Below are 27,029 nucleotides of genomic sequence, written 5' to 3'. Positions count from 1 at the left end.
ATGGATACAGTAGGACTAGGTCTGTTTGAGACTGTCTGAATGGATACAGTAGGACTAGGTCTGTTTGAGACTGTCTGAATGGATACAGTAGGACTAGGTCTGTTTGAGACTGTCTGAATGGATACAGTAGGACTAGGTCTGTTTAAGACTGTCTGAATGGATACAGTAGGAATAGGTATGTTTGAGACTGTCTGAATGGATACAGTAGGACTAGGTCTGTTTGAGACTGTCTGAATGGATACAGTAGGACTAGGTCTGTTTGAGACTGTCTGAATGGATACAGTAGGACTAGGTCTGTTTGAGACTGTCTGAATGGATACAGTAGGACTAGGTCTGTTTGAGACTGAATGGATACAGTAGGACTAGGTCTGTTTGAGACTGAATGGATACAGTAGGACTAGGTCTGCAGCTTGATGTACAAGTACACCCCCCAAAATGTTGACTGTAGAGGTGTTTGTCCTTGACGAGAACTGTTGTTCTGTACCTCTGCAGAATCAGACCGCCACAAGTGAGTCACAATGGACAACTATACAGTGTGCACTTTCAGAGTTGTTAAGTCATCCGTCATCGCTCAGATTGTGTTCTGATTGAGTATCATACTTTTGTCATTGAAGGCCAGATCATGCGTCACAGGAAATGTTTACACGGCATAAGTTGACTTCCGTACACTAAACTATACCGGACTTCTGTGGTGCATGACCATGGATGCTAATGAATTGTAAAGGAATGAACATTGTTTTTCCTGTGCTGCTGTTGTATGCATAATGTAAGTATGTAGTGTGTTAATGGATAATGAATGATCTGTTCCTCCCTGTTGTGTCTCGCGGCCTACTCCTGATCACACCTTACGATCCAATGATGCAGGAATCATCAATCAAGTGACATGTAAGGGTACAGACTAGTCTTTGGCAGTATACCATATATGCCATATGCCGGGGTATTCAGACAGGAAGCAAACCAAAAGGGGAGCAAAGGATAGTTTAAAAAAAAATAGAAATCAAATAGGGAGCCAACTAAAGGTGTTAACCCTGCACCTCTCTCTAGACAACTGGAGCACTGGGCCAGCCACTCTTAATATCACCTGGGCCAGCCACTCTTAATATCACCTGGGCCAGCCACTCTTACTATCACCTGGGCCAGCCACTCTTAATATCACCTGGGCCAGCCACTCTTAATATCACCTGGGCCAGCCACTCTTACTATCACCTGGGCCAGCACAGGTGAAACACGTACTGACTAACGAGGTGTCACCTATCGGTGCACCCCACTTGCTAACGTGCTAATGCCCAACATCGAAATATAAATGGAAAAAACAAAGCCGCACTGCTTCTTGACACAATGCCCACTTCACCTGGAAGCCAACCAATGTGTCGGAGGAAACACCATACAACTGGTGACCGTGTCAGCGTGCAATGCGCCCAGCCCGCCACAGGAGTCGCTAGAGTGCAATGGGACTAGGAACTCCCGTCCAGCCAAACCCTCCCCTAACCCAGACGACGCATGGCCAATTGTGTACTGCCTCATGGGTCTCCCGGTCACGGCCGGCTGCAACACAGTCTGTGGTGACGCAGTGCCTTAGACCGCTGCGCCACTCGGGAGGCTGCTGATATACAGTGGGGCAAAAAAGTATTTAGTCAGCCACCAATTGTGCAAGTTCTCCCACTTAAAAAGATGAGAGAGGCCTGTAATGTTCATCATAGGTACACTTCAACTATGACAGACAAAATGAGAAGAAAAAAAATCCAGAAAATCACATTGTAGGATGTTTAATGAATTTATTTGCAAAGTATGGTGGAAAATAAGTATTTGGTCAATAACAAAAGTTTATCTCAATACTTTGTTATATACCCTTTGTTGGCAATGACAGAGGTCAAACGTTTACTGTAAGTCTTCACAAGGTTTTCACACACTGTTGCTGGTATTTTGGCCCATTCCTCCATGCAGATCTCCTCTAGAGCAGTGATGTTTTGGGGCTGTTGCTGGGCAACACAGACTTTCAACTCCCTCCAAAGATTTTCTATGGGGTTGAGATCTGGAGACTGGCTAGGCCACTCCAGGACCTTGAAATGCTTCTTACGAAGACACTCCTTCGTTGCCCGGGCGGTGTGTTTGGGATCATTGTCATGCTGAAAGACCCAGCCACGTTTCATCTTCAATGCCCTTGCTGATGGAAGGAGGTTTTCACTCAAAATCTCACGATACATGGCCCCATTCATTCTTTCCTTTACACAGATCAGTCGTCCTGGTCCCTTTGCAGAAAAACAGCCCCAAAGCATGATGTTTCCACCCCCATGCTTCACAGTAGGTATGGTGTTCTTTGGATGCAACTCAGCATTCTTTGTCCTCCAAACACGACGAGTTGAGTTTTTACCAAAAAGTTATATTTTGGTTTAATCTGACCATATGACATTCTCCCAATCTTCTTCTGGATCATCCAGATGATCTCTATCAAACTTCAGACGGGCCTGGACATGTACTGGCTTAAGCAGGGGGACACATCTGGCACTGGGAGATTATCAGTGGTCTTGTATGTCTTCCATTTCCTACTAATTGTTCCCACAGTTGATTTCTTCAAACCAAGCTGCTTACCTATTGCAGATTCAGTCTTCCCAGCCTGGTGCAGGTCTACAATTTTGTTTCTGGTGTCCTTTGACAGCTCTTTGGTCTTGGCCATAGTGGAGTTTGGAGTGTGACTGTTTGAGGTTGTGGACAGGTGTCTTTTATACTGATAACAAGTTCAAACAGGTGCCATTGATACAGGTAACGAGTGGAGGACAGAGGAGCCTCTTAACGAAGAAGTTACAGGTCTGTGAGAGCCAGAAATCTTGCTTGTCTGTAGGAGACCAAATACTTATTTTCCACCATAATTTGCAAATAAATTCATAAAAAATCCTACAATGTGATTTTCTGGATTATTTTTCTCATTTTGTCTGTCATAGTTGAAGTGTAGCTATGATGAAAATTACAAGCCTCTCATATTTTTAAGTGGGAGAACTTGCACAATTGGTGGCTGACTAAATACTTTTTTGCCCCACTGTATGCTGTTAACGTAAAAACATCACAGAGGCCTGAAATGCCTTGAAGCTAATGTTGAACACCTGGCCCAGGCTTCACTAACTAAAACACTATGAACATTGAGCCAGAAGATGGAGAGAGAGGGAGAGAGAGGGACTGGGTCCCCCAACATAAATTTGCTGCCACACTAAATAGTTCATCAGGGGAAGGAAGGGAGAGGAGAGGAGCCGGGCATCTGTGTCCTAAGGAGAACCCATCAAGGCTTCTCCTACAGAGGAGAGAAAGATAGAGAGAGAGAGAGAGAGAGAGAGAGAGAGAGAGAGAGAGAGAGAGAGAGAGAGAGAGAGAGAGAGAGAGAGAGAGAGAGAGAGAGAGAGAGAGAGAGAGAGAGAGAGAGAGAGAGAGAGAGAGAGAGAGAGAGAGAGAGAGAGAGAGAGAGAGAGAGAGAGAGAGAGAGAGAGAGAGAGAGAGAGAGAGAGAGAGAGAGAGAGAGAGAGAGAGAGAGAGAGAGAGAGAGAGAGAGAGAGAGAGAGAGAGAGAGGTAATGAAACAGGACGTCCTATTTTGACATTTAAGATTACATATTTTGTTATGGTTTTGCCTCGTTACAAATGAGCATGTATATCACTGTGGTGCATGTCACTGTGGTGGGCCTCTTTCTGAGGTGTATCAATCAAACAAATGTATTTATAAAGCCCTTCTTACATCAACTGATATTACAAAGTGCTGTACAGAAACCCAGCCTAAAACCCCAAACAGCAAGCAATGCAGGTATTGAAGCACGTTGGCTAAGAAAAACTCCGTAGAAAGGCCAGAACCTAGGAAGAAACCTAGAGAGGAACCAGGCTCTGAGGGGTGGTCAGTCCTCTTCTGGCTGTACCGGGTAGAGAGGAACCAGGCTCTGAGGGGTGGCCAGTCCTCTTCTGGCTGTACCGGGTAGAGAGGAACCAGGCTCTGAGGGGTGGCCAGTCCTCTTCTGGCTGTACCGGGTAGAGAGGAACCAGGCTCTGAGGGGTGGCCAGTCCTCTTCTGTGCCGCGTGGAGATGTAATAGGAGATGAAGCGTCTCTCTCTTGCCGCTTTGCCGCTCGCAGCTCTGTCACTAGGCATGTTATTGATTATAGCCCAGCGGGCCGCGGAAAACTACTTTTGATGCATCTGAAATGGCAGGTGTGAAATGTTTTTTTCCCACACAAAGCATTTTACCATACAATTACATTTTACTATACAATTCCATTTTACCATACATTTCAATTTTACCATACAATTCAATTTTACCATACAATTCAATTTTACCATACAATTCAATTTTACCATACAATTCAATTTTACCATACATTTCAATTTTACCATACATTTAAATTTTGCCGAACAATGCGAAATAAGATGATCTTCATTGGCTTCTGTGACGATATTGTCATGTAAAATGATCAAATCATATCAAATTGTATTTGTCACATGCGCCGAATACAACAGGTGTAGTAGACCTTACAGTGAAATGCTGAATACAACAGGTGTGGTAGACCTTACAGTGAAATGCTGAATACAACAGGTGTAGTAGACCTTACAGTGAAATGCTGAATACAACAGGTGTAGTAGACCTGACAGTGAAATGCTGAATACAACAGGTGTAGTAGACCTTACAGTGAAATGCTGAATACAACAGGTGTAGTAGACCTTACAGTGAAATGCTGAATACAACAGGTGTAGTAGACCTTACAGTGAAATGCTGAATACAACAGGTGTAGTAGACCTTACAGTGAAATGCTGAATACAACAGGTGTAGTAGACCTTACAGTGAAATGCTGAATACAACAGGTGTAGTAGACCTTACAGTGAAATGCTGAATACAACAGGTGTAGTAGACCTTACAGTGAAATGCTGAATACAACAGGTGTAGTAGACCTTACAGGGAAATGCTGAATACAACAGGTGTAGTAGACCTTACAGTGAAATGCTGAATACAACAGGTGTAGTAGACCTTACAGTGAAATGCTGAATACAACAGGTGTAGTAGACATTACAGTGAAATGCTGAATACAACAGATGTAGTAGACCTTACAGTGAAATGCTGAATACAACAGGTGTAGTAGACCTTACAGTAAAATGCCGAATACAACAGGTGTAGTAGACATTACAGTGAAATGCCGAATACAACAGGTGTAGTAGACATTACAGTGAAATGCTGAATACAACAGGTGTAGGTAGACCTTACAGTGAAATGCTGAATACAACAGGTGTAGTAGACATTACATTGAAATGCTGAATACAACAGGTATAGTAGACCTTACAGTGAAATGCTGAATACAACAGGTGTAGTAGACCTTACAGTGAAATGCTGAATACAACAGGTGTAGTAGACCTTACAGTGAAATGCTGAATACAACAGGTGTAGTAGACCTCACAGTGAAATGCTGAATACAACAGGTGTAGTAGACCTTACAGTGAAATGCTGAATACAACAGGTGTAGTAGACCTCACAGTGAAATGCTGAATACAACAGGTATAGTAGACCTTACAGTGAAATGCTGAATACAACAGGTGTAGTAGACCTCACAGTGAAATGCTGAATACAACAGGTGTAGTAGACCTTACAGTGAAATGCTGAATACAACAGGTGTAGTAGACCTCACAGTGAAATGCTGAATACAACAGGTGTAGTAGACCTTACAGTGAAATGCTGAATACAACAGGTGTAGTAGACCTCACAGTGAAATGCTGACTACAACAGGTGTAGTAGACCTTACAGTGAAATGCTGAATACAACAGGTGTAGTAGACCTTAAATTGAAATGCTGAATACAACAGGTGTAGTAGACCTTACAGTGAAATGCTGAATACAACAGGTGTAGTAGACCTTACAGTGAAATGCTGAATACAACAGGTGTAGTAGACCTCACAGGGAAATGCTGAATACAACAGGTGTAGTAGACATTACAGTGAAATGCTGAATACAACAGGTGTAGGTAGACCTTACAGTGAAATGCTTACTTACATGCTCTAACCAACAATGCTTTAAGAAGTTAAGAAATAAAAATAATAAAAAGGGTTAAGCAAAAATGAGATAAGTAAAAAATAGAAAATAAAAGTAACAAATAATTAAACAGCAGCAGTAAAATAACAAGTGAGGGTATATACAAGTGACTGGGACGAGCTGCAACAAACACCTGGACAGTTTGATTCTCCATCTCTTCATTCAAAGACTCAATCATGGACACTCTCACTGACAGTTGTGGCGGCTGCTTTGTGTGATGTATTGTTGTCTCTACCTTCTTGCCCTTTGTGCTTTTGTCTGTGCCCAATAATGTTTGTACCCTGTTTTGTGCTGCTACCACGTTGTGTTGCTGCCACCACGTTGTGTTGCTGCCATGTTGTGTTGTCATGTTGTGTTGCTACCATGCTGTGTTGTCATGTTGTGTTGCTACCATGCTGTGTTGTCATGTTGTGTTGCTACCATCCTGTGTTGTCATGTGTTGCTACCATGCTATGTTGTTGTCTTAGGTCTCTCTTTATGTAGTGCTGTGGTGTCTCTCTTGTCGTGATGTGTGTTTTGTCCTATATTTTTATTTCATGTAGTTATATTTTTAATCCCCGCCCCCGTCCCGCAGGAGGTCTTTTACCTTTTGGTAGGCCGTCATTGTAAGTAAGAATTTGTTCTTAACTGACTTGCCTAGTTAAATAAAGGTTAAATAAAAAAAAAATATATATATACAGGGGGTACCGGTACAGGGTCAATGTGCGCGGGCACCGGTTAGTTGAGGTATTTGAGGTTATATGTACATGTGGGTAGAGTTTAAGTGACTAAGCATAGATAATCAACAGAGAGTAGCAGCAGCGTTAAAGGTGGGACTGGGTAGCCCTTTGATTAGCTGTTCAGGAGTCTTATGGCTTGGGGGGTAGAAGCTGTTAAGAAGCCTTCTGGACCTCGACTTGGCGATCCGGTACCGCTTGCCATGCGGTAGCAGAGAGAACAGTCTATGACTTGGGTGGCTGGAGTCTTGGACAATTTTTAGGGCCTTCCTCTGACACTGCCTGATATAGAGGTCCTGGATGGCAGGCAGCTTAGCCCCAGTGATGTACTGGGCTGTTTTCACTACCCTCTGTAGTGCCTTGCGGTCGGAGGCCGAGCAGTTGCCGTACCAGGCAGTGATGCAACCAGTCAGGATGCTCTCGATGGTGCAGCTGTAAAACCTTTTGAGGATCTGAGGACCCATGCCAAATCTTTTCAGTCTCCTGAGGGGGAATATGCTTTGTCGTGCCCTCTTCACGATTGTCTTAGTGTGTTTGGACCATGATAGTTTGTTGGTGATATGGACAACAAGGAACTTGAAGCTCTCAACCTGCTCCACTACAACCTTGTCGATGAGAATGGGGGTGTGCTCGGTCCTCCTTTTCCTGTAGTGTAATTGTATTACATATCAGGGATAAAAAACATTTCTCTTTTATCAGTCGGGAGACATTTCATGCTAAATCACACTCCTCTGTTGAGGAACTTGAGCTGTGTATAGAACCACTAAAGCTCTTCTCTGCTTCTCTGCTTCTCTGCTTACTGCTTCCTGGCGATATTACAAAAGAGCTAGACACAATGCTTCTGGGTAATGAACAGTGCTTTAGAAGATTATTTTGTCTGAGATGTGATTAAGGATGATATCACATTTTTTGGAGGGTTTACATTGATCCGAAGTTTATTGAAAGTAGAAATCCCGACGATTCTTCTGCTCCGTGTGGGGGTGGGATGAGAGGGACTATTGTGTTACCCTTAGTAGTCTGGTATTCTTCTGGACACAGATCAGCTGTCATTTTCCTTACTTTAACTATAGTAAAACATTGATTTGTTGTTGAATGACGATTCCATTATTTGCTTGAAGACCTTTTTCCCGCTCCCTGTTGAAGCCGGGCTGACATGGCGTCAGGTACACTCTCTTTCATGTGTAGTATTTTTTAGTTAGCCTTTGGGCAAATTTTCAGAGAGGTTAATGATTGCAAGCCATTTTCGAGGGGTGTGATTCGATAATTAAGGCCATGAGAAAGTCATTCCAAACTCTGGGACAAATTTACACAATCCCCATAGTTTTCAGGCCAGTTTAATTTCAACTCTTGTAAGTGTTCGTTTTCGGGGTCAAAGTCTGTTGGTAGTGGATTGTAAGCCGTTTATTATAAGTATGTTTCTGCTCCAGAGAACAAGTTCAAAATAATATCCTTTTAAACACTAGGCCAATTATTCTGGTTTCATTGTTGATTAATCAAGTCAATTAGTTTATTTTGATGAATAACATGCTTTTGTGGTTGTAAATTCCAGTGGTGGCAGAGTGATGGTAGAGATCCAACAGTGACTTGGTAATGATTGAAACAGGGTAACTGGTGACATGTCTGTTGGATCTTGTTGCTTCACATTTTTCCTGCAGCTTTTATGAACTCTGGTTTAGTCATTGCCCCTTTACAAACATACTTTGCTTTATTTAATACTCATTTTTATTTACAACCTACAAAATGACTCTCCATATGTTTCACTGGAGAAGAAATGAGACTGGCATTATGAGAAATTCTAAGCACCCTGGATGGAGAGAATTGGGGTTTGAGTGAATTTAGACACACACACACACACACACACACACACACACACACACACACTGAAACAAACTGAAACAAACTGAAACAAACTGGAAATTGCTCTCATGCTGACCCCCTCCGTCCTACAAATTCATTTAATTCAGGTTGTACCGTAGCAAATCTGTCTTAATGGTTTGTTTTATTTAGTCCCCGTTCTCTGCTAGACATACCCATGGACAGTCATCCAACACTATGATCACTTTCTGCATTCCTTATATCTTAATGTTCCACTTCTTTAGCTGACACTTCACAAGCCTTATCATTAACTATAGGCACACAGCTTTTACTGATCAAAATGCCATCAACAACATTCAGCAACTGGTGTTGTTACTGGTTATAGATGGAGGAGTTCTGCATATGGACCAGAGCTGAATGGCCGCCATTGTTTTAAGTTGTACGAAAAAAAGACCATCTTTTTTTTGCTTTGTTGTATTTAGTGGAGGAACTCTTGAAAGTTTTTATGCGCTGATTGTAAGAGCGAGAGAGAGAGAGAGAGAGAACGAGAACGAGAGAGAGAGAGAGAGAGAGAAAGAGAGAGAGAGACAGAAAAAACTAAACTACCACTGTCTCCATCTTATTGGGTACAGACTTCAATTGATGTGGTTCTTGAATAGAGATCCAGTTCACGTAATCATTTTCCCACAGCCGTTGCATGCAGTTACATGGGGAGTCTATTCCTCTATGTTTAATATACCTATTCCTCTATGTTTAATATACCTATTCCTCTATGTTTAATATACCTATTCCTCTATGTTTAATATACCTATTCCTCTATGTTTAATATACCTATTCCTCTATGTTTAATATACCTATTCCTCTGTGTTTAATATACCAATTCCTCTATGTTTAATATACCTATTCCTCTGTGTTTAATATACCTATTCCTCTATGTTTAATATACCTATTCCTCTATGTTTAATATACCTATTCCTCTATGTTTAATATACCTATTCCTCTTTGTTTAATATACCTATTCCTCTTTGTTTAATATACCTATTCCTCTATGTTTAATATACCTATTCCTCTATGTTTAATATACCTATTCCTCTATGTTTAATATACCTATTCCTCTGTGTTTAATATACCTATTCCTCTATGTTTAATATACCTATTCCTCTATGTTTAATATACCTATTCCTCTATGTTTAATATACCTATTCCTCTATGTTTAATATACCTATTCCTCTTTGTTTAATATACCTATTCCTCTATGTTTAATATACCTATTCCTCTATGTTTAATATACCTATTCCTCTTTGTTTAATATACCTATTCCTCTTTGTTTAATATACCTATTCCTCTGTGTTTAATATACCTATTCCTCTATGTTTAATATACCTATTCCTCTATGTTTAATATACCTATTCCTCTTTGTTTAATATACCAATTCCTCTATGTTTAATATACCTATTCCTCTATGTTTAATATACCTATTCCTCTATGTTTAATATACCTATTCCTCTTTGTTTAATATACCAATTCCTCTATGTTTAATATACCTATTCCTCTATGTTTAATATACCTATTCCTCTTTGTTTAATATACCTATTCCTCTATGTTTAATATACCTATTCCTCTATGTTTAATATACCTATTCCTCTATGTTTAATATACCTATTCCTCTTTGTTTAATATACCAATTCCTCTATGTTTAATATACCTATTCCTCTATGTTTAATATACCTATTCCTCAAGGAAGTGTGACACTAAAACATTCTGTCTGTCTGTCTATGCTGCCTGCCTGCAGATATGGTGAGGAAAAAGAACCCCCCTTTGAGAAGCTTCGGCGGTGAGGAAGAAGGAGAAGGTGAGGCTCTGGCCGCGGAGGCCACCGGGCCAGATAGTGAGGACAGTGCCGGGAGCCGGGCCTCAGAGCCCAACGGTGCCGACGGGCTGCTGCCGGCCGAACTAGGTCGGGCCCACGTGCCAGTCCCAGACGAGCAGGAGGACTCCTCTTCCTCCCCGGCCTCCGTCTCAGGCTCCATCAAACGGGACGGAGGAGGGAGGGGCGGCGGAGGAGTGGGAACAGCGGCGACAGTAAACACCGACAGGCCTGTCTTTAATTATCCTAGCCACAAGAAGGGAGGAAATGTAGCGTCCTTCCCCTGCCACGAGGTGACAGACTCAGATCTGCCGGCGCTCCCATCCTGGGCCGGGCCCGACGAGGCTGTGTCTCTGTCTCCTCTCAGATCAGAACCAGATGACGGGGACGGGAGACAGGCACGCAGCTTGGCGGGGGAGCTGCTGCTGGGGAAGGTCGGGGAGAGAGGAGGGGGAGAAAGGGTGGGTGTCAGGGAGGGGTTGCTGCTGGCCGCCCGAGGGAGGGGTGTCATCGTCCAGGGCGTCACCAGTAACGGGGAGGACAATGACACCTCCTACAGCCCCACAGGGGGGACCTCAGTCCACCAGGATGGGGTGGAGGGCTCTGGATACCCCTTGCTACGCCCCCTCCACCCACATAGGGGGGCAGGCGAGGGGGCCGAGAACATCACGCCCAGCCCCCTGGGGGCCGAGACAGGGGTAGCCCCGCCCTGCTCTCCCAAACTGCAGGACTTCAAGTGCAACATCTGTGGGTACGGTTACTACGGGAACGACCCCACGGACCTGGTCAAGCACTATCGGAAGTACCATCTGGGCCTGCACAACCGCACACGGCAGGACGCGGAGCTGGACACTAAGATACTGGCCCTGCACAACATGGTGGGCTTCTCCTCACAGAGCCAACACGCCAAAGACACTACACGGCCCCCGTCCTACACCGCCCTGACCGGGGCGCCACAGGACTCTACAGGGTCACCACGCATGTTACTTAACGGCACCTATGACGTACAGGTAAATATGCTCTGCACCCGAAAAAAAGTTTGTTGGCATTCAACAGTGCGTTGGTTAGTGGGTGTCTGTTTGTCGTTCATAACTACCGAAACTCCAGGTACCAGAACCACCCATCAGTAGTACTGTATAACAGTACCCTACTAGATGCCCAGGCGTTGTATTGCATCAATCAACGGTTGCGTACAGAAACCCAGCCGTGTGCTGTACAGTGCTGTACAGAAACCCAGCCTAAAACCCCAAACAGCAGGCAATGCAGGTGTAGAAGCAGGATATGTTGATATGTTGTGAATAGCTTTCCAGGTGTTGTAAGATCTGGCATGCATCTGCAATGTAGTCTGCAGGAACTCAACCATTATCTGCATTGAAACCAAGGCCAGCCAGGGTTTGAGACTTGTCTCTTAGTGGGACACTTGTGTCATCAAAGTAACTGGACACCCATGGAGAGAGGACTCATGGGAAGTGTAGTCTTTTTTATCACTGTAATAAATACAGTTGAAGTCGGAAGTTTACATACACCTTAGCCAAGTACATTTAAACTCAGTTTCACAATTCCTGACATTTAATCTTAGTAACAATTCCCTGTTTTAGGTCAGTTAGGAACACCACTTTATTTGAAGAATGTGAAATGTCAGAATAACAGTAGAGAGAATGATTTATTTCAGCTTTTATTTCTGTCATCACATTCCCATTGGGTCAGAAGTTTACATACACTCAATTAGTATTTGGTAGCATTGCCTTTAAATGGTTTAACTTGGGTCAAACATTTCGGGTAGCCTTCCATAAGCTTCCCATAATAAGCTGGGGGAATTTTGGTCTATTCCTTCTGACAGAGCTGGTGTAACTGAGTCAGGTTTGTAGGCCTCCTTGCTCTCACATGCTTTTTCAGTTCTGCCCACAACTTCTCTATATGATTTGGGTAAGGGCTTTGTGATGGCCACTCAAATACCTTGACTTTGTTGTCCTTTAGCCATTTTGCTACAACTTTGGAAGTATGCTTGGGGTCGTTGTCCATTTGGAAGACCCATTTGCTACCAAGCTTTAACTTCCTGACTGATGTCTTGAGATGTTGCTTCAATATATCCACATAATAATCCTTCTTATGATGACATCTTAAGTGCACAAGTCCCTCCTGCAGCAAAGTACCCCCACAACATGATGCTGCCACCCCCGTGCTACACGGTTGGGATGGTGTTCTTCGGCTTGCAAGCCTCCCCCTTTTTTCTCCAAACATAACGATGGTCATTATGGCCAAACAGTTCTATTTTAGTTTCATCAGACCAGAGGACATTTCTCCAAAAAGTGAGATCTTTGTCCCCATGTGCAGTTGCAAACCGTAGTCTGGCTTTTTTTATGGCGCTTTTGGAGTAGTGGCTTCTACCTTGCTGAGCGGCCATTCAGGTTGTCGATATAGGACTCGTTTTACTGAGGATATTGATTGATTGTTTCCTCCAGCATCTTTACAAGGTCCTTTTTCGTACCAAAGTACATTCATCTCTAGGAGACAGAACGCGTCTCCTTCCTGAGCAGTATGAGCAGTATGATGGCTGCGTGGTCCCATGGTGTTTATACTTGCGTACTATTGTTTGTACAGATGAACGTGGTACCTTCAGGTGTTTGGAAATTTCTCCCAAGGATGAGCCAGACTTGTGGAGGTCTACAATTATTTTTCTGAGGTCTTGGCTGATTTCTTTTGATTTTCCCATGATGTCAAGCGAAGAGGCACTGAGTTTGAAGGTAGGCCTTCAAATGCATCCACAGGTACAACTCCAATTGACTCAAATTATATATATTAGCCTATCAGAAGCTTCTAAAGCCATGACATAATTTTCTGGAATTTTCCAAGCTGTTTAAAGGCACAGTCAACTTAGTGTATGCAATCTTCTGACCCACTGTAATTGTGATACAGTGAGTTATAAATGAAATAATCTGTCTGTAAACAATTGTTGAAAAAATTACTTGTGTCATGCACAAAGTAGATGTCCTCACCGACTTGACAAAACTATAGTTTGTTAACAAGAAATTTATGGAGTGGTTGAAAAACGAGTTTTAATGGCTCCAAGCTAAGTGTATGTAAAGTTCCAACTTCAACTGTACATCGCAACCTGAACATTATATGGACTACACGTCCATAAAAATAACTACCCTCCATTTTGTAATAGCACTTTGTGGGCAATCTGAGCTAATGTTTTTTGACCTATAGAATAAATTGCTCTGTTACTCACTGTTTTTAGTAGAGCTTATTTGTGAAATGATGTGTACTTTTTAGCTAATTTAATATTTTAGTATTGACCAGACATGATTTATAAATATGGTTTTAGGTTTTAGGATGGATTATTCCTGTAACTATATGAGTTATTAAATTGATGATGCATAACCCTTCAAAATATAGCTACATCCATCCTATTTGTATTTGATAGTTATTTGTTGTTTTGAAAGCTTTTCTCATTATGTTTGTGTGTCATTTATTTTATTGGCCTACACAGGTTAATTTGTAAAGTGGCACAACCATTTAGCGATTTCCTTGTGTCCAGAAATAAAAGTTTATATTGTATTAAGGGAACGCCTGCCAAACATATATTGCACACATGGACCTTACAGTATGTGCACTGTTTTGGAGTCTTAAACATATGACCTAATAACCCCAAAAGAAAAGGGCCCTACGTGACTCAGAGCTATTACCATCGTTGAAATGATTTCTTAGCAGTCTTTGTCTCGCTATCCATTTCAATTGGATGTCTCCGGGTTCGAATATTGTCATTATATATATATATATATATATATATATAAAAAAAGGTAATACAATCATAAACACTGTTCTGTTTTCATCCCCTAGTGGGAATTTTCCATGCAGTAACAGCGAAGGCTGCTCATTTCTCATTACCCAATGAAAAGGGAGAAAAGATTGTAGGGAAGGGAGAGGTATCCAGTGAAAACAGGGAACTGGATTTATATTAAACGAGGGGTAATGAACAGATGTCAGAGCCATTTATCTGCACAGCTTTCACGGCATGCGGTTTCTCCCTCCACTTCAACAATGTCATGTTTACAATTCGAGTGGTGCATTTAACTCTAGTGTTCCTTGTAAATGAGGTGAGTTTGTCCCGGGGTCTGGGCCTCTTAATGCCATATCATACAGAAGCAGGGCCATTTGGCCTTTTAACCCACCACAGATTGTAATTAGGCTACCTCTAATGTTGTTTTCCTCCTTCAAATATTCAGACTGTCTCGGACTAAGTGGGCTGATGTGTTGGTATGGCTGTCACCTTTTCTCTCTCTAATGGTCACGTCATGTTTGTGTGTGAGTTGGCATGTGTGTGTGTGTGTGTGTGTGTGTGTGTGTGTGTGTGTGTGCGTGTGTGCGTCCGTGCGTGCGTGTGTGCGTGCGTGTGTTGTGTGTGTGAGAAGGGAGTGTTTGTGTGTGAGTTGGCATGTGTGTGTGTGTGCGTGCGTGCGTGCGTGCGTGCGTGTGTGTGTGTGTGTGTGTGTGTGCGTGTGTTGTGTGTGTGTGTGTGTGTGTGTGTGTCTGTGAGAAGAAAATCCCGGTGAATACCTGACCAGACAGACTTTTTGCATATTGCTATTGTTTTGGGATGTGTACCATTCCACACCCAAGTTAACGTTATGGGTGAACGTTTATTTTTAGCCTACTGCACATGTCCACAAAGGTACACTCTGAGAGAGCCTGCGGATATCACTTTATCATTTTTAAATATGATATTATAATCTTGTGATGCTGCTCTGGTCTAATGACACTTTGCAGTCTCTGGTCTCTGGAGATATTGGCAAGGCACTGTAAGACTTTTCCCCACTGATCTCCGAGTAGATCAGTGGGGAATTCGAGTGGTGGGGAATTCGAGTGGTGGGGAATTCTACATTCAGAAGACAGAGAAGAACAGACTTCATGGGACTGCAGTAGTACTGCATAGGACTGTAGTAGTACTTCATAGGACTGTAGTAGTACTTCATAGAACTGTAGTAGTACTTCATAGTACTGTTTCAAGATTGCAACAAACAAAGTACAGTCATTTATGACAATCTTATTAGTAACACAAGCTCCATTTTTACAATCCCCAAACTGTGTTAAAATACTAAATGTTTTATACATCAATATTTCATTCCATCATAGACATCTTCTGGTATTTCATTGTATTTATTTTATTGCTAATATTTCAGAGGACATTTGGCTTGACTGAGTAGGCCAGTCATATAATACATGGTCTATGTAGCTAATCTCTTCAGGCAGGCTTAGGAGCGACCCGCTCTGTTTCAGTCATTTTGTTTTGATTTGTTTTACTTAACCTTCATTTAACTAGGCAAGTCAGTTAAGAACACATTTTGATTTGCCCAAAGGCAAAAGGCCTTCTGTGGGGACGGGGGCTGGGATTAAAAGTCATTTCTCATCTTCTAGAAAATGACACCAGGTTGCTTTAACCACACACCAGGATCAAGTCCTCCCTCTTACACGCACTGGATAACCTTCCTATTATAGAACGTCTCTGGCTCCGGGATATTTCACACAGCAACAGTTATGTTTACGATTTGAGCCATTTGTTGGAGACTTGGAGGTCAAGGTGCGTAGGTTGTTGAAATTCAGGGAACATGTTCGATTGCAAGGTTGGTTTGGTTTTGTTGCGCTTACCAGACAACAACCTTGACTGCTGGATCCCTGCCAGGCACTCTCGGTGTTCACGCTTGCACAAGCATCGAAAATACTTGTAAATAGAGATTGGATTTGTTGCGTATCATTAGGAAACAGGTGTTTCTTTAGTAGTATTCTGATATAAACCCCTTCGTTCTATCACACTGCTTCTGGTTGGCTGCATTGTCAACTTGATCATCAAAACGATCTCAAGTTTGCCATTTCTCTTCTTTAATAACACGAGGGAATTCATATTTGATCATGTCTAATAGACATTGTTATACAGCACGTCTTACCATATAAAGCAGCTGCTCTTACTCCAGGTGTTCTAGTATGATCTATCAGCTGCTCTTACTCCAGGTGTTCTAGTTTGATCTATGAGCTGCTCTTACTCCAGGTGTTCTAGTATGATCTATCAGCTGCTCTTACTCCAGGTGTTCTAGTATGATCTACCAGCTGCTCTTACTCCAGGTGTTCTAGTATGATCTACCAGCTGCTCTTACTCCAGGTGTTCTAGTATGATCTACCAGCTGCTCTTACTCCAGGTGTTCTAGTATGATCTACCAGCTGCTCTTACTCCAGGTGTTCTAGTTTGATCTATGAGCTGCTCTTACTCCAGGTGTTCTAGTATGATCTACCAGCTGCTCTTACTCCAGGTGTTCTAGTATGATCTACCAGCTGCTCTTACTCCAGGTGTTCTAGTATGATCTACCAGCTGCTCTTACTCCAGGTGTTCTAGTCTGATCTACCAGCTGCTCTTACTCCAGGTGTTCTAGTCTGATCTACCAGCTGCTCTTACTCCAGGTGTTCTAGTCTGATCTACCAGCTGCTCTTACTCCAGGTGTTCTAGTATGATCTACCAGCTGCTCTTACTCCAGGTGTTCTAGTTTGATCTATGAGCTGCTCTTACTCCAGGTGTTCTAGTATGATCTACCAGCTGCTCTTACTCCAGGTGTTCTAGTATGATCTACCAGCTGCTCTTACTCCAGGTGTTCTAGTATGATCTACCAGCTGCTCTTACTCCAGGTGTTCTAGTATGATCTACCAGCTGCTCTTACTCCAGGTGTTCTAGTTTGATATATGAGCTGCTCTTACTCCAGGTGTTCTAGTATGATCTACCAGCTGCTCTTACTCCAGGTGTTCTAGTATGATCTATCAGCTGCTCTTACTCCAGGTGTTCTAGTTTGATCTATGAGCTGCTCTTACTCCAGGTGTTCTAGTATGATCTACCAGCTGCTCTTACTCCAGGTGTTCTAGTATGATCTACCAGCTGCTCTTACTCCAGGTGTTCTAGTCTGATCTACCAGCTGCTCTTACTCCAGGTGTTCTAGTCTGATCTACCAGCTGCTCTTACTCCAGGTGTTCTAGTCTGATCTACCAGCTGCTCTTACTCCAGGTGTTCTAGTCTGATCTACCAGCTGCTCTTACCCCAGGTGTTCTAGTCTGATCTACCAGCTGCTCTTACTCCAGGTGTTCTAGTATGATCTATCAGCTGCTCTTACTCCAGGTGTTCTAGTTTGATCTATCAGCTGCTCTTACTCCAGGTGTTCTAGTATTATCTATCAGCTGCTCTTTCCCCAGGTGTTCTTGTTTGAGATATCAGCTGCTCTTATCCAAGGTGTTCTAGTTTGATCTATCAGCTGCTCTTATCCCAGGTGTTCTAGTATGAACTATCAGCTGCTCTTATCCCAGGTGTTCTAGTATGATCTATCAGCTGCTCTTATCCCAGGTGTTCTAGTTTGATCTATCAGCTGCTCTTATCCCAGGTGTTCTAGTATGATCTATCAGCTGCTCTTATCCCAGGTGTTCTAGATTGTTCTATCAGCTGTTCTTATCCAAGGTGTTCTAGTTTGATCTATCAGCTGCTCTTATCCCAGGTGTTCTAGTATGAACTATCAGCTGCTCTTATCCCAGGTGTTCTAGTATGTTCTATCAGCTGCTCTTATCCAAGGTGTTCTAGTTTGATCTATCAGCTGCTCTTATCCCAGGTGTTCTAGTATGAACTATCAGCTGCTCTTATCCCAGGTGTTCTAGTATGATCTATCAGCTGCTCTTATCCCAGGTGTTCTAGTATGAACTATCAGCTGCTCTTATCCCAGGTGTTCTAGTATGATCTATCAGCTGCTCTTATCCCAGGTGTTCTAGTATGTTCTATCAGCTGCTCTTATCCAAGGTGTTCTAGTTTGATCTATCAGCTGCTCTTATCCCAGGTGTTCTAGTATGAACTATCAGCTGCTCTTATCCCAGGTGTTCTAGTATGATCTATCAGCTGCTCTTATCCCAGGTGTTCTAGTATGATCTACCAGCTGCTCTTTCCCCAGGTGTTCTAGTATGAACTATCAGCTGCTCTTATCCCAGGTGTTCTAGTATGATCTATCAGCTGCTCTTATCCCAGGTGTTCTAGATTGTTCTATCAGCTGTTCTTACCCTAGGTGTTCTAGATTGTTCGATCAGCTGTTCTTACGCTAGGTGTTCTAGATTGTTCTATCAGCTGCTCTTACCCTACGTGTTCTAGTTTGATCTATCAGCTGCTCTTACCCTAGGTGTTCTAGTTTGATCTATCAGCTGCTCTTACCCTAGGTGTTCTAGTTTGATCCCTAACATCACCTTATCTGCTCAATTCAATTCATCCAAAAAAACATTCTAAACGGAGCTATACCTCTCTGTAGACATAGATAATAGATTATTTCGATCATACGCTTTTATCTTCCTTCCTGGTATCATGGCTTTTTCGTGTAGCTTATTTTCTGGGTATGTGATGTCATTTGTTTTGTTTTTTCAGTGCCTGTGTGACTGACTCACACGTCTCTGTTTATATTCAAATATATATATATATATATATATATATATATATATATATATATATATATATATTTGCACACAAGAAAAAATTGAAAACAATATGATCAGAATTAAAAGACAAATGAAAATTGCGTGAAGCTCTTCCAAATATTTATTACAAAAAATAAAGAGTAGATTATTTATTTTATTTTTACAGATTGTTACGAATAAGAGATGACAAATAACACAAAGGAAAACATAAGATAAAATAAATCAGGGGAAGAAAGTAAATCAATTCAAGTGAAATGCATAATCAACATGAGTTACAGAAGTTTCTTTCCTCATTGTGCTCCAGGTGACGCTGGGAGATACCTTCATCGGCATCGGGAGGAAGACTCCGGACTGTCAGGGAAACACCAAGTACTTCCGCTGCAAGTTCTGTAACTTCACCTACATGGGAAGCTCCTCAGTGGAGCTGGAGCAACACTTCCTGTCTGCCCACCCCAACAAGATGAAGTCCCAGCCCCCGCCGCTGCCGAACGACGACAAGCCCTCGGAAGGGAAGGGGAACTATGTGACACGGGGTGGTGGCGTGGAGGGGGCGGAACCGGGAAAGTGGGAGAACCGGGTGGCGGTCCGTGCGGAGGACGACTCGGTGGCTGGCTACTCCGTCCCCATCCACGCCACAGACTCGCCGGGCTGGACGGGGGCCGACGGCGGGGCCACAGACTCACCTGGCTGGACGGGGGCCGACGCCAGGGCCACAGACTCACTTGGCTGGACGGGGGCCGACGGCAGGGCCACAGACTCACCTGGCTGGACGGGGGCCGACGGCGGCGCCACAGTGGTGGCCTATTACTGGTGTAAGTACTGCAACTTCAGCTGTGAGTCGCCCAGCTCACATCGCCTCCTGGAGCATTATGAGAGGAGACACAGACAACCTGAGGGAGGAAGAGGGGGGACCAGGGAGGGCAGCCCAGCCAAGAGGGAGCGAAGGAGCAGCAAATCCAGGGACGGAGAGAGAGACCCCCACAGCCGGAGGAAAGACAAGACAGGAACGAGTGACTCGATGGGCGCAACGGACCCGGAGACGGTGGTGACCAGCTACAACTGCCAGTTCTGTGACTTCCGCTACTCCATGAACCACGGGCCTGAGGTTATTGTGGTGGCGCCTCTGCTCCGCCACTACCAGCAGGCCCACAGCATCCACAAATGCACCATCAAGCACTGCCCGTTCTGCCCGCGTGGCCTCTGCAGCCCTGAGAAGCACCTGGGAGAGATCTCCTTCCCATTTGCTTGCAGGAAGAGCGCATGCTCCCACTGCGTCCTCCTTTTCCTCCAGCTGTCCCCCCAGGGTAGCTCCCCAACTCCCAGGCCCAGCGTCACCCACCTGTGTGACCAGTGTCCCTACGCCACCAGCGACATCGACCTGCTTCTGTTGCACTACGACAGTGCCCATGCCACCCACGGCGTGCTGGAGGTCAAGCCCGAGCAGGAGGGAGCTGAGACGGGGAGGTACCCTCACGGGGAGCACTCATGCACCAAGTGCCATTTCATCACAGATGTGGAGGAGGAGATCTTCCGTCACTACAGGTGAGTAGTGGGGAGTTGAGTTGAGTTGGAGTTAGAATGTTATTAGAAAGACTAAATATAATACAGTGCCTTGCGAAAGTATTCGGCCCCCTTGAACTTTGCGACCTTTTGCCACATTTCAGGCTTCAAACATAAAGATATAAAACTGTATTTTTTTGTGAAGAATCAACAACAAGTGGGACACAATCATGAAGTGTAACGACATTTATTGGATATTTCAAACTTTTTTAACAAATCAAAAACTGAAAAATTGGGCGTGCAAAATTATTCAGCCCCTTTACTTTCAGTGCAGCAAACTCTCTCCAGAAGTTCAGTGAGGATCTCTGAATGATCCAATGTTGACCTAAATGACTAATGATGATAAATACAATCCACCTGTGTGTAATCAAGTCTCCGTATAAATGCACCTGCACTGTGATAGTCTCAGAGGTCCGTTAAAAGCGCAGAGAGCATTATGAAGAACAAGGAACACACCAGGCAGGTCCGAGATACTGTTGTGAAGAAGTTTAAAGCCGGATTTGGATACAAAAAGATTTCCCAAGCTTTAAACATCCCAAGGAGCACTGTGCAAGCGATAATATTGAAATGGAAGGAGTATCAGACCACTGCAAATCTACCAAGACCTGGCCGTCCCTCTAAACTTTCAGCTCATACAAGGAGAAGACTGATCAGAGATGCAGCCAAAAGGCCCATGATCACTCTGGTTGAACTGCAGAGATCTACAGCTGAGGTGGGAGACTCTGTCCATAGGACAACAATCAGTCGTATATTGCACAAATCTGGCCTTTATGAAAGAGTGGCAAGAAGAAAGCCATTTCTTAAAGGTATCCATAAAAAGTGTCGTTTAAAGTTTGCCACAAGCCACCTGGGAGACACACCAAACGTGTGGAAGAAGGTGCTCTGGTCAGATGAAACCAAAATTGAACTTTTTGGCAACAATGCAAAATGTTATGTTTGGCGTAAAAGCAACACAGCTCATCACCCTGAACACACCATCCCCACTGTCAAACATGGTGGTGGCAGCATCATGGTTTGGGCCTGCTTTTCTTCAGCAGGGACAGGGAAGATGGTTAAAATTGATGGGAAGATGGATGGAGCCAAATACAGGACCATTCTGGAAGAAAACCTGATGGAGTCTGCAAAAGACCTGAGACTGGGACGGAGATTTGTCTTCCAACAAGACAATGATCCAAAATATAAAGCAAAATCTACAATGGAATGGTTCAAAAATAAACATATCCAGGTGTTAGAATGGCCAAGTCAAAGTCCAGACCTGAATCCAATCGAGAATCTGTGGAAAGAACTGAAAACTGCTGTTCACAAATGCTCTCCATCCAACCTCACTGAGCTCGAGCTGTTTTGCAAGGAGGAATGGGAAAAAATGTCAGTCTCTAGATGTGCAAAACTGATAGAGACATACCCCAAGCGACTTACAGCTGTAATCGCAGCAAAAGGTGGCGCTACAAAGTATTAACTTAAGGGGGCTGAATAATTTTGCACGCCCAATTTTTCAGTTTTTGATTTGTTTAAAAAGTTTGAAATATCCAATAAATGTCGTTCCACTTCATGATTGTGTCCCACTTGTTGTTGATTCTTCACAAAAAAATACAGTTTTATATCTTTATGTTTAAAGCCTGAAATGTGGCAAAAGGTCGCAAAGTTCAAGGGGGCCGAATACTTTCGCAAGGCACTGTACATGTGCAGAATTCTTGGAACTCATTGGAACTCCTTGGAACTGCTTGGAACTCCTTGGAACTCATTGGAACTACTTGGAACTACTTGGAACTACTTGGAACTACTTAGTACTCTTTGGAAGTCCTTGGATCTCCTTGGAACTCCTTGGAACTCCTTGGAACTACTTAGTACTCCTTGGAACTACTTAGTACTCCTTGGAACTCCTTGGAACTCCTTGGAACTCAATAGAACTTCTAGGAACTCATTGTGATGTCCCATTTTACTCAATGCTCTCTTGCTGCTCACATGTTGTAGTTAAAGGTTTGGAAAAATACATTCTTTAGGACCGTTCTTCTTATCTTCTTAACCATAGAACATACAGTAAACACACCATGTTGACATATGTATACATTGGTATGGTGCTCGATATAATGAATATGAGGTTGACAAGTGGTCAATGGACTTTTAATGTTTGGTTCAGCTTCCTATTGAAAACCTGATTATCATTGGTAATAATGTTAGTTTAGTATGGTATCATGCACCATGGCTCAGTGCTAGGATCCAGCTAGTGTAAGCATTGTTGACATTGTTCTTAGTTCAATTTAGGGTTATGAGATTATCTGTTTTTGTGACGTTGAATAAGTAAATCCAGTTTTGCTCATAATGAACAACAGACTTGCAGTCACACACAGTACATGCAGTTAATCAACTTAAGGGAATCAATAGTGAAATGTTAAAAGTCAGGTAATTCTGTCACCCCTTTGTGGGTTTTGATTTAGTCTTACCTTTGGCAGGTGTGGATCCGTGTGTTTTTGTGAGTGTGTGTTTGTGTGTGTGTGTACGCATGTGTCTATGCATGCGTGCATGTCTGCTTGTGTGCGTGTGTGTTTGTCTGAGGACAACTGCCACTGAAATCAGGAATTGCACTCTATTGCACTCTGTAATACCTCCACATAAGATATCAATTACATTAAACCAATTACATTCTGTTTCAGCTCAGCCGCCTGTTTAGATTCGGCTGTTTTGGAATGTATTGATAGAAGTGAGTCTTGTGCAGTGGCTTGATCCATATGTCCACTTGAAGCCTTGACAGATACAGAGCGCAGAGAAATCAATAGGTGGGTTTAAATGCAACAAACTGTGTCTTCTCGGGATATATTAGATGATTCTACGCTGAGTCAAGGGAAACATATTTATACTGAGTTAGCCAGCAGGTCAGGGGAAACATATTGATACTGAGTTAGCCAGCAGGTCAGGAGAAACATATTGATACTGAGTTAGCCAGCGGGTCAGGAGAAACATATTGATACTGAGTTAGCCAGCAGGTCAGGGGATACATATTTATACTGAGTTAGCCAGCAGGTCAGGAGAAACATATTTATACTGAGTTAGCCAGCAGGTCAGGAGAAACATATTGATACTGAGTTAGCCAGCAGGTCAGGAGAAACATATTTATACTGAGTTGGCCAGCAGGTCAGGAGAAACATATTTATACTGAGTTAGCCAGCAGGTCAGGGGAAACATATTTATACTGAGTTAGCCAGCAGGTCAGGAGAAACATATTTATACTGAGTTAGCCAGCAGGTCAGGAGAAACATATTTATACTGAGTTAGCCAGCAGGTCAGGAGAAACATATTTATACTGAGTTAGCCAGCAGGTCAGGAGAAACATATTTATACTGAGTTAGCCAGCGGGTCAGGAGAAACATATTTATACTGAGTTAGCCAGCGGGTCAGGAGAAACATATTTATACTGAGTTAGCCAGCAGGTCAGGAGAAACATATTTATACTGAGTTAGCCAGCAGGTCAGGAGAAACATATTGATACTGAGTTAGCCAGCAGGTCAGTGGAAACATATTTACACTGAGTTAGCCAGCGGGTCAGGAGAAACATATTGATACTGAGTTAGCCAGCAGGTCAGGAGAAACATATTTATACTGAGTTAGCCAGCGGGTCAGGAGAAACATATTTATACTGAGTTAGCCAGCGGGTCAGGAGAAACATATTTATACTGAGTTAGCCAGCAGGTCAGGGGAAACATATTTATAAAGCCTGCCCTTTCTTCTGTTATTAACTTTGAGTTTGGCTTTTTTAAACATATTTAGTAGTCTTTGTCAGTGTGATTAATTCAACCTATCACTTGTTGAAGGCTGATTTTCTGCAATGCTTTTAACATTTTCACCTCTCTAGACAAAGTCCAGCTCATTCCTCACTGTAGGGGTGAATGGTTGCTAGATCTAATTCCTAAACTGATAATGTAAAAATATGTCGTTCTGCCCCTGAACAAGGCAGTTAACCCACTGTTCCCAGACCATCATTGTAAATAATAATTTGTTCTTACCCGACTTGCCTTGTGAAATAATTAAAAATAAAACCATGTTTTTCCCCTAGCCTCTCCAGCTCAGACCCCCCAGTCCTAGACCAACACTCCCTTGTTTGCTTCTATCTATACAGTGTACAGCTCCCTCCTTCTCCCCCTCCTCCCCCTCCTCCTAATCCTCAGAGTGAGGGGCACCGGCAGCCCAGTTACCAGTCGTGCTGGGCCAGAGTTTCCATTTCCTCTGTGATGTCAGAGAGATCTGTCCGTCACACTGGTGGGATTCAGTTCAGTTCACCTCACAGCTCCGCGCCGACCAGGCCCTCGTTAAATACCCAGTGTTGAGTGCGTTCACTGGTGCATAGCTAAGGGAGTTTCATTTCATAGTGCACAAATTACATCCACTCAATACTTTTACTGACACAGACATTGGGTTTTTAGCCCCAAAAACCTGTTTATTGTATAAAAAAAATCAATAAAAGCATTTGAATGTATTTTAAAGAGTGCAGATACTCATTGAGTACTGTGGTGCTATACCATCAGTGGTGCCATACCATCAGTAGTGCCATACCATCAGTGGTGCCATACCATCAGTAGTGCCATACCATCAGTAGTGCCATACCATCAGTGGTGCCATACCATCAGTGGTGCCATACCATCAGTGATGCCATACCATCAGTAGTGCCATACCATCAGTGGTGCCATACCATCAGTGGTGCCATACCACCAGTGGTGCCATACCATCAGTAGTGCCATACCATCAGTAGTGCCATACCATCAGTAGTGCCATACCATCAGTAGTGCCATACCATCAGTAGTGCCATACCATCAGTGGTGCCATACCATCAGTGGTGCCATACCATCAGTGATGCCATACCATCAGTAGTGCCATACCATCAGTAGTGCCATACCATCAGTGGTGCCATACCATCAGTAGTGCCATACCATCAGTGGTGCCATACCATCAGTGGTGCCATACCATCAGTGGTGCCATACCATCAGTAGTGCCATACCATCAGTGGTGCCATACCATCAGTAGTGCCATACCATCAGTAGTGCCATACCATCAGTGGTGCCATACCATCAGTGGTGCCATACCATCAGTGGTGCCATACCATCAGTGGTGCCATACCATCAGTAATGCCATACCATCAGTGGTGCCATACCATCAGTAGTGCCATACCATCAGTGGTGCCATACCATCAGTGGTGCCATACCATCAGTAGTGCCATACCATCAGTAGTGCCATACCATCGGTAGTGCCATACCATCAGTAGTGCCATACCATCAGTAGTGCCATACCATCAGTGGTGCCATACCATCAGTGGTGCCATACCATCAGTGGTGCCATACCATCAGTAATGCCATACCATCAGTGGTGCCATACCATCAGTAGTGCCATACCATCAGTGGTGCCATACCATCAGTGGTGCCATACCATCAGTAGTGCCATACCATCAGTAGTGCCATACCATCAGTGGTGCCATACCATCAGTGGTGCCATACCATCAGTGGTGCCATACCATCAGTGGTGCCATACCATCAGTAGTGCCATACCATCAGTGGTGCCATACCATCAGTGGTGCCATACCATCAGTGGTGCCATACCACCAGTGGTGCCATACCATCAGTAGTGCCATACCATCAGTAGTGCCATACCATCAGTAGTGCCATACCATCAGTAGTGCCATACCATCAGTAGTGCCATACCATCAGTGGTGCCATACCATCAGTGGTGCCATACCATCAGTGATGCCATACCATCAGTAGTGCCATACCATCAGTAGTGCCATACCATCAGTGGTGCCATACCATCAGTAGTGCCATACCATCAGTGGTGCCATACCATCAGTGGTGCCATACCATCAGTGGTGCCATACCATCAGTAGTGCCATACCATCAGTGGTGCCATACCATCAGTAGTGCCATACCATCAGTAGTGCCATACCATCAGTGGTGCCATACCATCAGTGGTGCCATACCATCAGTGGTGCCATACCATCAGTGGTGCCATACCATCAGTAATGCCATACCATCAGTGGTGCCATACCATCAGTAGTGCCATACCATCAGTGGTGCCATACCATCAGTGGTGCCATACCATCAGTAGTGCCATACCATCAGTAGTGCCATACCATCGGTAGTGCCATACCATCAGTAGTGCCATACCATCAGTAGTGCCATACCATCAGTGGTGCCATACCATCAGTGGTGCCATACCATCAGTGGTGCCATACCATCAGTAATGCCATACCATCAGTGGTGCCATACCATCAGTAGTGCCATACCATCAGTGGTGCCATACCATCAGTGGTGCCATACCATCAGTAGTGCCATACCATCAGTAGTGCCATACCATCAGTGGTGCCATACCATCAGTGGTGCCATACCATCAGTGGTGCCATACCATCAGTGGTGCCATACCATCAGTAGTGCCATACCATCAGTGGTGCCATACCATCAGTAGTGCCATACCATCAGTGGTGCCATACCATCAGTAATGCCATACCATCAGTGGTGTCATACCATCAGTGGTGCCATAGCATCTTTACTTACTTACATTATTGTC

At 43.6% G+C, this 27,029-nt stretch overlaps 1 protein-coding gene across 6 annotated transcripts in view; it reads left to right on the top strand.

Moving 5' to 3' along the window:
- The window catches only part of LOC110496680 (trichorhinophalangeal syndrome I), a 226,967-nt gene that overhangs the window by 54,676 nt on the left and 145,262 nt on the right, over positions 1 to 27,029 (top strand). For 4 of the 6 annotated variants that reach the window (XM_090209285.1, XM_036953490.2, XM_036953489.2 and 1 more), the window contains exons 3-4: positions 10,371 to 11,455; positions 19,231 to 20,468. In XM_090209285.1, the coding sequence (XP_090065411.1) occupies positions 10,371 to 11,455; positions 19,231 to 20,468 (2,323 nt within the window). The remainder of the gene's footprint in view (positions 1 to 10,370; positions 11,456 to 19,230; positions 20,469 to 27,029) is intronic. The other 2 variants (XM_090209286.1, XM_090209287.1) reach the window with 1 other exon arrangement.

This window comes from Oncorhynchus mykiss, chromosome 18, assembly GCF_057628025.1.
Source record: "Oncorhynchus mykiss isolate SJ-2025 chromosome 18, ASM5762802v1, whole genome shotgun sequence".
In the NCBI taxonomy this organism is placed as follows: domain Eukaryota; kingdom Metazoa; phylum Chordata; class Actinopteri; order Salmoniformes; family Salmonidae; genus Oncorhynchus; species Oncorhynchus mykiss.
The sequence above is the reverse complement of the archived record's forward strand: the minus strand, read 5'-3'. Positions and strand labels throughout refer to the sequence as shown.